We start from the raw sequence: 16,090 nt of genomic DNA on the forward strand, positions 1-16,090 counted from the left end.
GGATTTCTGTGACTGTCACACTGATGAAACTAAAGAGGTTTTGTATCATGTCAGTCTCTAGACTTAATGAACAATTTGAACAGTTTCCCAGTCTGTCATCTCCATATTACATTCCATCGCTATTTTTTCCCCTCTCTCAATTTTGCCAACTGAAGACCCAATGTGTCTCAGAGAGGTTAATGGAAAAATTCTCATTTAATACCCTTGTCGCTTACTGAAATATTAATACAGTGAACCTCATAGAGTCGGATTCAATATTTTCCATCACTGTTACGTTGTTCTCTATCTTTCCTGTTTAGTTATTTGGTAAATATTTATATAAATGTGGTTTATATCTCACGAGAGGCTAGCTTGTATATGTGTGCTTTTTGTTTTTTTTAACTAATTATTTATCGCTCCTTTTTTTGACCCTCAGGTTTGTGAGCAGCCATGACAAAGTCCTACGAATTCAACTGGCAGAGGCACCTGCCTGAGTTCATGCAGGAAGGAGCATCATTCGACAGGTTTGATGAGGTAAGAATGACACATTTCTCATGTTTTTATAAGCATTTTAAAACCCCCTTTATGCTTGGGGTTTAACTGTTTAGTTACAATACAATCTGTTAAATCAATTGCCAGTTAAATGTTTGCAAAGTTGGGGCCCGCGGTTGGTGTAGTGGTTATCGCTCCCCGGGTTCCCTGGGTTCGATCCCCGGTTGGAACAAGGGCCTTTCTGTGTGCATGGGTTTTCTCCGGGTTCTCCAGCTTCCTCCCACAGTCCAAAAACATGCAGATTTGGGGATTAGGTGAATTGGTCACTCTAAATTGACCGTAGGTGTGAGAGTGTGAGTGAATGGTTGTTAGTTTCTGTATGTGGCCCTGTGATGGACTGGCGAGCTGTCCAGGGTGTACCCCGCCTATCGCCCTATGTCAGCTGAGATGGGCACTCCCGCGACAATCCGGTGGAGGATAAAGCAGTAGATAATGGATGGATGGATGGAATTGTTCAGCCCTACTTGATGACATTTCTGATGCAGTAAAGATACACTTACTATCATGAGAGAATGAATGATTAGCTGGAGTTGTCAGCTGTGTGAGCTTGTCAATAGCACTGTTGATGCTGATATAGGTTTTTTTTGTCCTACTTCCATCCCTCACCTTAATGACCATCCCCAGGCCAATCATTAGTGTGTGCACGCGCACACACACACACACACATACACACACATGTAATGGAGCAAAGGCGTCTCCTTAATAACCTGCCACATGACCGGAGCTCCAGCTGTAGGCAGTCCCCATTCATCAGCATCATTAAGATGTTTCACCGTGGCGACTGCTTGTCTGCTGCTCGTCCACTGAGCGTTTTAACCATCACACTGCAAAGATCATCTGTGTGCAGTCTTGGTTAGCAAATGTTAATTTGCAATTAATAATAATTCTAAAATGACTAAACAACATAATGAAAATCAAATTAAAGCTTTTTTTATTATTCCCTGCCTGTCCACTACCAACACAACTTTATCAAAAACAGCAAATGTCTTTCTCACTCTGTGTGTCCAGACATTAAGATAACACACAAACCCTTACACACATCAGGAAATCCCCCCGGTCCTCCTCAGTTCACCTTAGCTTCAGCAAGGAGAGGAGCATCCTTCCTAGGCAAAAAAAATGAAAACTTGAAACAGTGGAGGGAAAAGCAGAATAGAATTCAGAGCCATGTCAAAGTGGGTTTTGAAACTGGGACACTATGCTTTTGAAGAAAGTCCTTGGTGTGTAACTGCTGTGAATGTAACCCAGGAATTGGACAGGACATGGTGTGGACTGGCCGGGCTTGGCTCACTGGATGTAGGCTACAGGTTTAAGTGTGCCACTGGTAACATGTCTCAGGTGGCCTTCTCCTCCCCCTTTCTCTGCTGACCTGTTACCATTTTCAAATTTGCTTTGCCTTCAACCCAAGCTTGCAACCTAAACACTGTATTTAATTGGAGATCGATTTGCACAATTGCATAAAATATAACATATTGCCATATTGCATTTAACTTTTGTTATACCCATCATTTTTTAATGATGTGGCTCTCCTCCTTATGTGCACGTTTCCCAACACAAATTCTGCAGAGACTCTATAGGTTTAACTGTGATCTGACCTGAATGTTAACAAGGTCAGTCTGTTCTATTCCCCTTAGAAGTTAAATGACACAATCTACCAGGTCACTACTTCATTTTGTATCATTAATGAATCAGATTTGTAAAAGTAGCTAATAGTGATATGATTAGTTTTAATTGAATAGTAAAGGCAGTCATTTTGTCAGCTCTTGCTTGGCAATTAGTAATCACTAAAGGGAATAAGACGAGAGCCATCATCCACTGTTCAATAACAAACCGTGTTTTTGGGTGTTGTTATTGAGTATTTTTGTTTTTTTTGCATTTACTGAGTACAAAAATCTGTTGCTCAGTTGTTGCAAAAACAAAGCCTGTCGGAGACATCTGTTGTGATTGAAATGACGTATGCCAAGAGTCCACCCACCCATGGGCCTGGATATATGCACGTGCACACACACAAACGCATTCTAAATACAAATATGCTAAACAGCATGGATTTTTGTTTTCCACAAAACCTCTACTGACTGAACCCCCACTGAGTGACAGATGGTAGAGACAGGTAGTGTGTGCGTGTGCGCGTGTGTGTGTGTGTGTGCGAGCACACGTGTCTTTGTGTGTTGCTTTCCTTGTCTCACTGATGGTCAGGTAATCCAGGGACTAAGAGTAAGATCTTGCTGATGGTTTGGTTTCCATGGAGACTAAACCACCATTTATTGACGGGTGATGACGACAGATGACATAAACAGATTGTAAAATGCTCATCTCTGTTTATTAGCCTCTTTTATTTTATTTCCACCTTCCTTTTTAATACATTGTGATGCAACATCAAACAATGTTATTATTATAAAAGCTACACAGGCTATTGATTCCTCATGATATTAGATTAGTGACTTTGACAAACTAAAACCAATCAAGTGAAACTGTTTGTCTTAAGTGTTGCATGCATTGCAATGCATTAATAAGAAAATGTTTCCATTTTTCCATTATAAATAAACTAAAGTAGGCTTTGAGTCATTCACTGCTGAACACCAGTTTGTCAAAACACAGTTTCTGTTTCCATTAACCAGGCAGTATTAAGCAGGCTGAATTGGTTGAGGTTGTATGTGTGTGTTGCTATGTTTAGTTGCATGTGAGTGACATCACTGAAATTCATTCAGTTTAAGTTACTTAAACAGCAGTAACAGAAACCCATTAACACATTTTTCCCTGCGTGTGTTTGAGTGTAACAACACAATCGCTTAGACTTAGCTTTTTTAATCCTAATAGTCTGGGTTGTGTGTGTGTGTGTGTGTGGTTCAAAGATCATTGAAATTGAGGAAACAAAAGGAGAGAATGAACACAAAACAAACTCATCCACGCGCGCTGACCTACACTTCCCCAGGCACTTGGAGAAAGAATGTACAAAGAATGTTGAATGAGAGTTGGACAACCATAACGAGAAGTATTTATCTGTCTGTCCTTGTCCACTAAGAGATGGTCAGGTCTTCAGCTAATTGTTCCTTTGCATGTGGAAGAACGGAGTGTTCCCATAAACCTTTTAGCTTTACAAGAGCCTCCTGTAGGTTCTTAACAGTTAGGGCTCATTTGGGACCATCTCTTTTCATACAGTTGGCTTCTTCACTGCGTGCAACTGTATCCTCTGTCATACCTAATTCACATGAAAGCGAGTCGAGCTTTTAACTGCACTTAACGGCAGTCTCGCTATTTCCTAAATGGAAATAGGATTGTTCTATTGGATTTTGTGGTGGTTTTGAATGGCAGGATGGGACAGTAAAGAGAGCAGCCAAATAATAGTCCTGTTTGTAGCAGCATTGTCCTTTAATAAATGACTTGTGTCTCTGTGTGATAAGTGGATAAACACACACACAGCTTTCATCCAGTGGATTGAATTGTGTATAACTTGATTTAGTATTTTCAGTTTTAACACATATTGTATACCAGCTTTAGAGCTACTGTGCCTGTGTGCAGTAGAAAAGTCACTTTGCCAAAACATGAAAGCTTTTCAGACACATGTGAGTGCTGAGAGTTTGTCTCCTGTTTTAAATGCACAGCACTGTGTTACAGTCAAATGATGTTCAATCATGTTGATGATGCTGTCACATTTACTTTACCTTGTGTTTGCCTTAGCAGTAGGTTTCATCTCCTTTGCACGCAAAGTACATGGGTTCATATGGTTGTACTCATGTGTGTAAATGTGTGTCCTTAAGCAGATGGGTACATCTTGGAAATGAATTAGTCCTATGTATTTTTCTGGTAGCATAAGTCTCTCATGTGAAATAAGTTGGCCGTTGAATGATGCAAAATGTCAAATAAAAGCCTGTGACTGATTAAGGGCCATGTCTTATTTTCTTTCCCTCCTCTGCAGGACCCGTACATGTTTGAGCCCAACTGTCAGATGAGGGTGGATGAGTATGGCTTTTTCATCACCTGGAAGAGTGAGGGAAAGGTAAGTGTCTTAACACTGAAGTGCATAACTTATAAGTATAAACACATGTTGTCAAATGAGTTCACACAATGCTGATTAAGCTTGTCAGCTCCACATGACTGTGTTTCTCAATGAAGCAGTGTTTATATTTTACTATGAATCACTGCACACAGGAAGTGATTCTTTTTCTGTCTGTAGATGGAGGTTAATTCTCTAATTATGATCTAACTAGGCTACTACTGTGATATGAAGTGGGTTGTGGCCCGGGATTGGGGTTTAGTGTACAATTTTTTTAAATGTTCACCATTAAATACCATTGATAAAAGAAAAAGAAGGCACCATCTACAGTGTTCTGGTAATCTGAGATGTCTGTAAACAGGTTGAAGTATGACTGAAAGCACCTATGAAAGGTTTCAGAAGTTCATTCTACCCCTGTGCTTTTCATTGTATACACATAAGTACTCCCTCACTCAGGTCTGATAGCATTGCTATATACTATGTATATAGTTTATATATATATATATATAAGCTCTAACCCAAATTATATAATTTGTAGTTTCTATATGGAGCTACAGTATTGGAAAGAATAAACTTAAAGCATATGATAATATATGTATAAAGAACAGGAGACGGTATCTTAAAATGTCTTGGGGCTTTATATATAAAATAGTTAGAGAATTAATAATTTTACAGCTCAGTGTTTGACTTTCAGAACCTCGATATTCTTTAAGCTTCAAATATAACAGGACTCAGAATATCCACCCTGTTAAACTAAAGCACACAGTACCTCTGAAACCTGTTCCACTGAAACATAACATTTTACAAGGTAGCTAAGTCAGAACTGGTTAAGGTTTATCTATCATTAGCAGTTTGATCATGTAGTGAAGCCAAAGGCTTACATCTATTACTGATGATGTTTCTCATGTTTTAGTGTGAGATTTTTTTTTTTTTTTTTTTTTTTAAAGCACACGCTAATGACCCTGTACAAATCTCAATCTCATCTTCAGTCCATTTGTGGTTCCCAAATGTCGGTCATAATTATTCTAACGCCACTTACCTCTAATGACGTGTTCAGTAGCTTTGGAAACACAAATGCAGGGGTTTGTGTGACTGTGTGTTTGAGCACAGACACACAAAGGGGGAGGGGAGGAGGTCAAATGGCTCAGGTTTGAGTTACTGTTGTGCTATTTAAAGACAAATACTATTGTTTAGAGCTGAAACAATCAATTATTAATCGATTAATCGATTATTAATCGCTAACTAAATTAATCGCCAACTATTTTGATAATCGATAATCGGTTTGAAGCTTTTTTCATGATTAAAACAAGATTTCTGATTGTTTTAGCTTCTTAAAAGTGCAGATTTTCTTGGTTTCTTTGCTCCACATAACAAAGAAATCCTTAAAAGTGAATCATTTTGGTTTGTGAACAAAACAAGACATTTGAGAACATATCATTTCCAGCTTTGACAAACACTGATCAACGTTGTTTTTTAACATTTTATGACATTTTATGACCAAACGATTCATCCATTAATAGAGAAAATAATAATAATAATCGATTACGAAAAAAATAATCGTTAGTTGCAGCTCTACTATTGTGTTTTTTTAAAATCGAAAACCCATGTAAATATGCAGATTTAAGGAACAGACATCAATGTCAGGTTTCTCTTTAATTCCATCTATGATCTACCAACATTTCTTGTTTTTAAAATCGTAATAATAGCAAAACCTACCTACTCTCGCTAAACTGTCAATGAAATGTTTCATCATCAGGATGCAGGTGATTGAAGTTGATTCAGCAGTTGTTTATTCACAAACAATAAGACCATCGATGTTATTCATAACCACTATCTTTAATTTACTTAAGTTAATTTTAGATGTTGAAAAAGATATGGTGATATTACTTATTAAGTCATAATGTTTAGAATAAATAAGTTAGGACCTGAAAGGTGCTGCTGCCAATGAGTTTAAGAGATCTCTCTCTCTATATGTGTGTCTCTCCTGCAGGAAGGCCAGGTGCTGGAGTGTTCACTCATCAACAGTATTCGTGTTGGCGCCGTCCCTAAGGTGAGACCTAAGGAAAAACAATTTCCTTGCTTGTGCCTGCACAACACTGAATCTCTCTGCTCACCTGTACCCATCACTCAGTCTCCTGCTGCCACGCTGATGGTCCTGGTAAAATCTTAGGAGACTGAAACGTCACACGTGTTCGTCATCCTTTAATTAGCCCAGGCTTCAGCGGTGCGTATTGATCGACTGACTGATCTGGGACTGTTCTCACCGCCAAGCTCCTCTCTCTCTCTCTCTCTCTCTCTCAAATATCAAATTCACCCGGGGCATTCGAAGAACGTAAACATGAAATATTTAACTCATCAATATTTATACAAGTCTGGCTGGGTTTGGCCGCGGGTTGTGTATGAAACTTTTTTTTTTCCCTCTAGCCTCAGCTTGTGCTTTTGACCCAGAGAGGAATAATGAAAAACGGGGCTTCCAGCCCTATTATGAAAGCCTGTCAGAGAAGCACTGGGCTAAGGATTTCACTCCATGGGATCAAATATGACTTTCTGTCTCTGTCGGTATTGCTTTTCCTTTTGTGCAAGAGAACTGATCCTGAAAAAGTAAAATGTTCTGTCATCCTGCATGAATCTGTATTTTCAGTGCAGCAGCCACCAGTCAGTAAGCTGATATGAAGACCACACACACACACACACACACACACACACACACACACACACACACACACACACACACAGTGTGCTTACCTGCATGAGGATAAGGGGTATTGATTTGTGTAGTTTAGCTTTGACAGTGACACATTATATCACAGCATCATGGTGACTAAATGAATAATGAAAGCCCCTTACAGGAATCTCCATGTGACTGCTTGACTCTAATTAAAATGCAAACACATGAAGCCTCTTGAAGTCAGAGATCTGACAGAAGACACTGGTGTGTCTTTTCTACATAACCTCTTTGTGTATGTAGTGTTGACAGCAGGTGGGGATCCATCTGTGTGGTCCTCTGTATGGATGTGTGTACATGTGTTAGGACACGTATACGGGTAGTGGCGCCTGATTGCCATTTGTTCAAACACTGCTTGCCTTTTCCGTAAGTAGCCGCCTCAGAGCAGCTGATGGCAGGGCTTCTCCTCAGAGGTTAATGTGGTTACACGAGCTGGGAGAACTGTTTCACATAATCCAATGAGTGAGAAAAGATGAATGGCTCTGGATGATTGCTGGCTGGGGTTTTTTAAAACAGCAGAGCCTGGTGCCTGTTGCTGTTAATTCAATCATGTAACCATGTGCATTACTTTCTTCAGGGTTACTGTGTGCCACACTAAAATCTGATTGAATTGATGAAAGGAAGGTGTCATGCTGTGTTCGATAGTGAGAGTATGTCATAGATTTACATTTACCGACAGTTTGCCTTCATTTCAGAATCGTCTGTGGCGAGATTGTTCTGAGGGTTACTATTACTTCTGACGGTTACTGTTACTCCTGAGGATTACTGTTACGTTTGAGGATTACGGTTACTGTTTCTTCTGAGGGTTACTGTTACTCCTGAGGATTACTGTTACTTCTGAGGATTACTGTTGCTTCTGAGGGTTACTGTTACTCCTGAGGGTTACTGTTACCTCTGAGGGTTACTGTTACTTCTGAGGGTTACTGTTACTTCTGAGGGTTACTGTTACTCCTGAGGGTTACTGTTACCTCTGAGGGTTACTGTTACTTCTGAGGGTTACTGTTACTTCTGAGGGTTACTGTTACCTCTGAGGGTTACTGTTACTTCTGATGGTTACTGTTACTCCTGAGGGTTACTGTTACTTCTGAGGGTAACTGTTACTCCTGAGGGTTACTGTTACTTCTGAGGGTTACTGTTACTTCTGAGGGTTACTGTTACTTCTGAGGTTCTCTGTTATGAGTTACTGTCCTGAAAGTTGAGTAGATGTTAATGATTATATATCATAATCATTATAACCAATATTGAGATTGTTTTCTTACCCCATGTATTCCCTCAAAGTATTTGGACTTCTCAATAAACTCACCCGATTTTATTCTTAACTTGGTGGCCTTCTTTGTAAAGTCAATATAATATAATAGAATTGGACCTCATTGTGGAAACCAAACCTTAATTTAAGTGGGTTTTTTCCTGAGCTTTTAAAGACATTCAAAGTCAGTTTGCTGGTTATTAAATTTGTCATAATAAATTTTTTTATATCTTTTTTTTATAAATCATCCACTCTTAAATCTGTTTGTCTGCTGTCTCCTATTCAGTCATTGTTGACATCACAAGGTCAGAAAAAACCCTCTAAAGAAAACAGAACCCTTCGTTTGCCAGAATCAGACCTTGCAGAGTTCTGCAGTGCAGCTTGTGTCAACAATAAAACCCAACAGTGTTGTGACTCACTGAGTCTCAACTAAAGGAATGAGTTCACGTACTATTATTGGTCCTTTCAACAATTGAATATTATGAAAGTGAAAGTGTTCCTCACCAACATGGAGCTCATTCACCGTCGTCTCCGCTAACCTTCTCCAACATTTTAACACAATGAAATCTGAATTCGTCAACCATTTGTCATTTCAAGGTTTAAAACATAGTGTTTGACTTGTCTGTGATGGATAAGTATTAGATATTAGATTTTATTTATTAACTTTATCATTTTACTGCATCAATACCAGACTGCCTTTAGTGTTACCTTTGTTAACTCCTGTTTTACACTCCTATAACTTCTTTTCTTACTCCACTTTAGTTGAACTGATTTTTCTCCTCTTCAGGACCCAAAGATCCTGTCATCATTTGAGGCCATTGGAAAGACAGAGTCCGACTTGGAAGGCTGTATCATCTGCATCTGCAGCGGCACAGACCTGGTCAACCTGAACTTCATGTTCATGGTGGCAGAGAACCCCGACACAGCCAGGGTAAATACACACGCGTACACTGTATTTCCACAGCTGCATTTAATCATTTACGATGTGAAATGTCACAATACTGTAGTGGAGGACAAAATGTTGAGATAACATTATTTTTCATATGTTAAATTCAAAGTGAGTGCAGCTTTGTGCAAATAGCAATGTTTTTTGTGTGTGTCGTCCCTGTTTGCACAGGTTTGTGTGACTATTCTTCTTGGGGCACAGCATTGACTTCCATTCATTTGCACAGCCTGAACAAAATGATCATCTTAACCAAAGCTTTGTTTAATTCACATTCTATTACAGTTGGATTACATTTGACACAGTGAAGAGCAGTGCAGGGCTTTTTTTTTTTTTTTGAAGGAAGTGACTTTGACGTCGACCTTTAATCAATTCTATTTATTTATTCCAATCCCTACTTCCTCTGTTATTGTGGGAATGAGACTTGTATCTCAGATCCACTGTCTGATGATCGAATAACACATTTACATTTAATGCCTAATCCTATCGTTAACCTAACTATAATTGCAGTCAGCCCTAAACTTAACCAGTTCCTCAGAAATTAGGTTCTGCCTCATCAGGACTATGTGTTGGTCTCCATGAGGACTACTGGTCCTGACAATATCAGTATTTACGTTCATAAAGGTCCTAAAAAGGTGACAAATACAAGTATTGTTCATATGAGAGACTGTGTATAGAAACTGGTGTAGACTTTGTCCAGTAGGAGCCTGGTAGCAGGTGACATCTATACATTTCTGTTTTCAAATTGCAAATCTTGTGGGTTCAAAAGGCCAGTTTGTTTTGCAACCAGAAGATTCCTTTATGAAGAAATGTGTATTTTTCACAACCCCTTCAAGGCACTGTATAATTATGCTACAATCTCCGTACTGCTCCTCAACGTAAGATTTAGTTTAGGCCAATAATTACCTGTACGACCTTGATGATTAACAAACAGCGAATACTCCTATTGCCTGAAGTGAAATCAAATTAATTTGACATTTCCACAGTCCTGTATGTAACGTAGAGGGTAAAACACTGTCATGACACAGCATGTATTTGAAGAAACAAGACAAATTGGCCAGTTAAGGCTTTATATGCTCACACCTACACAAGTTAGAAGTGTCCTTGGTTTATTCTGATACAAAAAAATAAGCTTTTGAAATGACTCATCCTCCTGTTTCACCTCATCTCTTTCTCCTTCCTGCACTCCTTATTTTCCAATTCATGTTTTTTTTTGTCTCTCCTCTCACTCTCCCTCTCTCTTTTTTCTACCCACTCATCGAGGAAAAAGCTCTGTGAGAAATCTGACTGGCTGATTAAATGGAGAAACAACTTTCTCTTCATCAGTTTCTCCCTCCTGTCTCTCCTTCTCAATCATCTCCTCCTCGCTGTGTTTTTTCTGACAGATGATATCCCTTCCTCCCTCTCTGTGTCGCTCTCACTCGTTTGCTCGTTCCCTCACCCACTCGTCCTAATCAGCAGATATTATTATTGCACTTCACTGCTGGCAAACTCTTAAACCCTGTTCACTCATGTTCCTGTTCAGCTTATAATATAGTTTTTCCAAAAATAATAATGCAGTGTCAGTGGCAGCACAAGGGAGTGTTTTTCATGCTGAGAGTTAAAGGTTGATATTCATTAAATGATAAACCTACATCATTCTACATTTTCACTATTTTAAATAATATGTTAATCGTCCAAAGCAAAAAATAGCCGGTCATTCTTCTCTCACTTCTTTCCTTGTGTGGCTCTGACTTTCCAAGACCCTTTGTTCCCATTAAAGACTGAAATCTTTTAATGAGTCAGAGATTTATAGCTGTTTGACTTTCATAAAACAGCTTTTATTAAGCAGTGCATGTGTGCAGAAGACTATTTTTAGCTGCAGACTTACATCCATTTTATACTAGTATTTATGGTAGCTGGGTGGTATATGAGGGCCTGACTCAAAATGAACTACACTACCCACCTGTCTGTTCATGGTCGTTGGACAAAGTACAGTATCGCCATCCTTCGATTTTTGTGGTAAAGGTCAAGAAGACTTACAGGCAGTTTTGTGGCGAAAGAAACTTGTGGATGGAAGAAAAACACTAAAATCCAACCACTGTGTCTTCTATAAGTGACAAATCCTCTGCAGGCCAGAGGCTTGGCAGTAATTTAAAGACACAAGGCCAAAGCAAGAAAAAGCACTCAAACATCGTTTCACTCACAGCTGTTTTTCTCCGCCTGGGGCTTTCCTGCCAGATAACTTCAATCAATCTCCAATAAATGACAAGCAAAGAGTTTTTGATGAAAATGAATGGCAACTGTATGCAAATGTGAAACAGAATTCATCATCCACATTTGTTAATGTTGGAGGATTCTTGAAGTAATGAGTTTTCAAAGCCCACTGGAGCTGTCATAACACAAAAGTACAGTACTGTGCAAAAGTCTAAGGCCATTGAAAAATAGGGCTCTTTATTTCTTCTTTTTGGGAGAACAATATTGGTTACACAGTTGGAGAATGTTATCTTTTGAAATGGCTAGGCACAGATGTGTAGTTAACCGGTTCATAGTTCATAAATGGTCTAAAACAGGGGTGTCAAACATACAGACAGTGTCCCAGAATGTGCCCTCCAGGGGGTCAAACCCGGCCCGCAGGATAAATTGGTGAAAACAGTTTCAGATTTCAGATATTTGTGGTTGTAAGTTGTACTATGACAGTTATTTTTTGTGGCCTAATGGATAAGGCACTGGCCTCACAACCCAGGGATTGTGGGTTCAAGGCCCATCATGGGCAGCTCAAAAACGTTTTAGGTTAGTATGTCGTCCAAAATTGGACTAAAAAGTCATTGGTTAGTATGTCGTCCAAAATTGGACATAAAACGTCATACTATACTATGGAGAACAAAAATTCGACCATTTTTGGGAAAATATAATTTTGGTACAAAATTTGACAAAAACATCATCATACTTCTGTATGTCGACCAAAATCGGACAATTTTTTTGAATTCTTTTTTTTTACCCCATAATGTGACCAAACGTCATACTATACTATGCTGTCGACCTCAATGTCATACTACAATATGTGTCCAGCCATGGCAAAAGGGTTCACATGTCTACTTCGGGACATTTGGAGTTATTTACAGATTCCGAAAGTGTGATATCTAAGCTTTCCAACAATGTCAAACCCATGTCCATCTGATTTTTGAGGAAGATGTGGTCATTTGAATGTAGGCACTCCTCAAACTGCTTTAGGGAGAAATTCAGCCTGAAAGATTTCGACCCTCTTGAGGAGCCAGGCCAATAGCTGCTCATTTGAATGATATTAACATGGTCACAACCCCCCACCCAGTCTAGCTGTCAGTGACATCTGATGTCTGTTAGCCCACAGGACAGTAACAGTGTAGCAGTTTGGAAAAAAAAAAGGAATGAATGTAGTTCATGTCAATGTAAGGCAAGGCAAGGCAAGTTTATTTGTATGGTACATTTCAACAACAAGGTAATTCAAAGTGCTTTACATAAAGCATTAAAAAGCATAGAAAAGAGACATTTATAAAATCAGATATAACATCAAAATAAAAAAATTGTCAGATTTTGACCAAAATCAAAACGTCATACTATACTATGTCGTCGACCTCAATGTCATACTACACTATTTCGTCCAAAGTCTGACCATTTTTTGGGAAAAAAACTTTTGGTCCAAAATTTGACAAAAACATCATACTATACTATGTCGTCAAAAATCGGGAAATTAAAAAAATATATATTTTAGTCCAAAATGTAACCAAAACGTCATACTATACTATGTTGTCGACCTCAATGTCATACTACACTATTTCGTCCAAAATCGGACCATTTTTTGGAAAAAAAAATTTTGGTCCAAAATTTGACAAAAACGTCATACTATATATACTATGTCGTCCAAAATCAGACAATTTTTTTGAAATTAATTTTTTATCCCAAAATGTGACCAAAACGTCATACTATACTATGTCGTCGACCTCAATGTCATACTACACTATTTCGTCCAAAATCTGACCATTTTTTGGAGAAAAAAAATCGGTCCAATATTTGGCAAAAACGTCATACTATACTATGTCGTCCATAATTGGACAATTTTTTTGAAATGTATTTTTTTAACCAAAAATGTGACCAAAAGGTCATACTATACTATGTTGTCGACCTCAATGTCATACTACACTATTTCGTCCAAAATCTGACAATTTTTATGAAAAAAACTATTGGTCCAAAATTTGACCAAAACGTCACACTATACTATGTCGTCCATAATTGGACAATTTTTTTTTAATGTATTTTTTTAGCCCAAAATGTGACCAAAACGTCATACTATACTATGTTGTCGACCTCAATGTCATACTACACTATTTCGTCCAAAATCTGACCATTTTTTGGAAAAAAACTTTTGGTCCAAAATTTGACAAAAACGTCATACTATACTATGTCGTCCATAATTGGACAAATTTTTTTTAATTTATTTTTTATCCCAAAATGTGACCAAAACGTCATACTATACTATGTAGTCGACCTCAATGTCATACTACACTATTTCGTCCAAAATCTGACAATTTTTATGAAAAAAACTCTTGGTCCAAAATTTGACCAAAACGTCACACTATACTATGTCGTCCATAATTGGACAATTTTTTTTTAATGTATTTTTTTAGCCCAAAATGTGACCAAAACGTCATACTATACTATGTTGTCGACCTCAATGTCATACTACACTATTTCGTCCAAAATCTGACCATTTTTTGGAAAAAAACTTTTGGTCCAAAATTTGACAAAAACGTTATACCATACTATGTCATCGAACTCAATGTCATACTAAACCATTTCGTCCAAAATCTGACCATTTTTTGGAGAAAAAAAAATTGGTCCAATATTTGGCAAAAACGTCATACTATACTATGTCGTCCATAATTGGACAATTTTTTTTAAATGTATTTTTTCAACCCCAAAATGTGACCAAAACATCATACGATACTATGTTGTCGACCTCAATGTCATACTACACTATTTCGTCCAAAATCTGACCATTTTTTGGAAAAAAACTTTTGGTCCAAAATTTGACAAAAACGTCATACTATACTATGTCGTCCAAAATCGGACAATTTTTTTGAAATTAATGTTTTACCCCAAAATGTGACCAAAACGTCATACTATGCTATGTTGTCGACCTCAATGTCATACTACACTATTTCGTCCAAAATCTGACCATTTTTTGGAGAAAAAAAATCGGTCCAATATTTGGCAAAAACGTCATACTATACTCTGTCGTCCATAATTGGGCAATTTTTTTTAAATGTATTTTTTAGCCCAAAATGTGACCAAAACGTCATACTATACTATGTTGTCAACCTCAATGTCATACTACACTATTTCGTCCAAAATCTGACAATTTTTTGGAAAAAAACTTTTGGTCCAAAATTTGACAAAAACGTCGTACTATACTATGTCGTCCAAAATCGGACAATTTTTTTTAAATTAATTTTTTATCCCAAAATGTGACCAAAACGTCATACTATGCTATGTTGTCGACCTCAATGTCATACTACACCATTTCGTCCAAAATCTGACCATTTTTTTGAGAAAAAAAAATTGGTCCAGTATTTGACAAAAACGTCATACCATACTATGTCGTCCATAATTGGACAATTTTTTTTAAATGTATTTTTTTAGCCCAAAATGTGACCAAAACGTCATACTATACTATGTTGTCGACCTCAATGTCATACTACACTATTTCATCCAAAATCTGACAATTTTTTGGGAAAAAAACTTTTGGTCCAAAATTTGACAAAAACATCATACTATTCAATGTCGTCCAAAATCGGGAAATTTAAAAAAAAATGTTTTAGTCCAAAATGTGACCAAAACGTCATACTATACTATGTTGTCGACCTCAATGTCATAGTACACTATTTCGTCCAAAATCGGACCATTTTTTGGAAAAAAACTTTTGGTCCAAAATTTGACAAAAACGTCATACTATACTATGTCGTCCAATATCGGACAATTTTTTTGAAATTTATTTTTTAGCCCAAAATGTGACCAAAACGTCATACTATACTATGTCGTCGAACTCAATGTCATACTACACTATTTCGTCCAAAATCTGACCATTTTTTGGAGAAAAAAAATTTGGTCCAATATTTGGCAAAAATGTCATACTATACTATGTCGTCCATAATTGGACAATTTTTTTTAAATGTATTTTTTTAGCCCAAAATGTGACCAAAACGTCATACTATACTATGTTGTCGACCTCAATGTCCTACTACACTATTTCGTCCAAAATCTGACCATTTTTTGGGAAAAAAACTTTTGGTCCAAAATTTGACAAAAACGTCATACTATACTATGTCGTCCAAAATCGGACAATTTTTTTGAAATTAATGTTTTAGTCCAAAATGTGACCAAAACGTCATACTATACTATGTTGTCGACCTCAATGTCATACTACACTATTTCGTCCAAAATCTGACAATTTTTTGGAAAAAAACTTTTGGTCCAAAATTTGACAAAAACGTCATACTATACTATGTCGTCCATAATTGGACAATTCTTTTTTTAATGTATTTTTTTAGACCAAAATGTGACCAAAACGTCATACTATACTATGTTGTCGACCTCAATGTCATACTACACTATTTCCTCCAAAATCTGACCATTTTT

The 16,090-nt window shown here is 37.5% G+C and overlaps 1 protein-coding gene across 1 annotated transcript in view; it reads left to right on the forward strand.

Moving 5' to 3' along the window:
* Nucleotides 1-429: 429 nt before the first annotated feature.
* The window catches only part of plcb4b (phospholipase C, beta 4b), a gene marked incomplete at its 5' end in the record, with an annotated part of 62,481 nt that continues 46,820 nt past the window's right edge, over nucleotides 430-16,090 (forward strand). The window contains 4 exons of the mRNA XM_083898933.1: nucleotides 430-513; nucleotides 4,445-4,525; nucleotides 6,513-6,572; nucleotides 9,281-9,424. Coding sequence (XP_083755059.1) covers nucleotides 430-513; nucleotides 4,445-4,525; nucleotides 6,513-6,572; nucleotides 9,281-9,424 — 369 coding nt within the window. The remainder of the gene's footprint in view (nucleotides 514-4,444; nucleotides 4,526-6,512; nucleotides 6,573-9,280; nucleotides 9,425-16,090) is intronic.

Source organism: Microchirus variegatus (assembly GCF_963457635.1).
Source record: "Microchirus variegatus genome assembly, chromosome: 12".
Lineage (NCBI taxonomy): Eukaryota > Metazoa > Chordata > Actinopteri > Pleuronectiformes > Soleidae > Microchirus > Microchirus variegatus.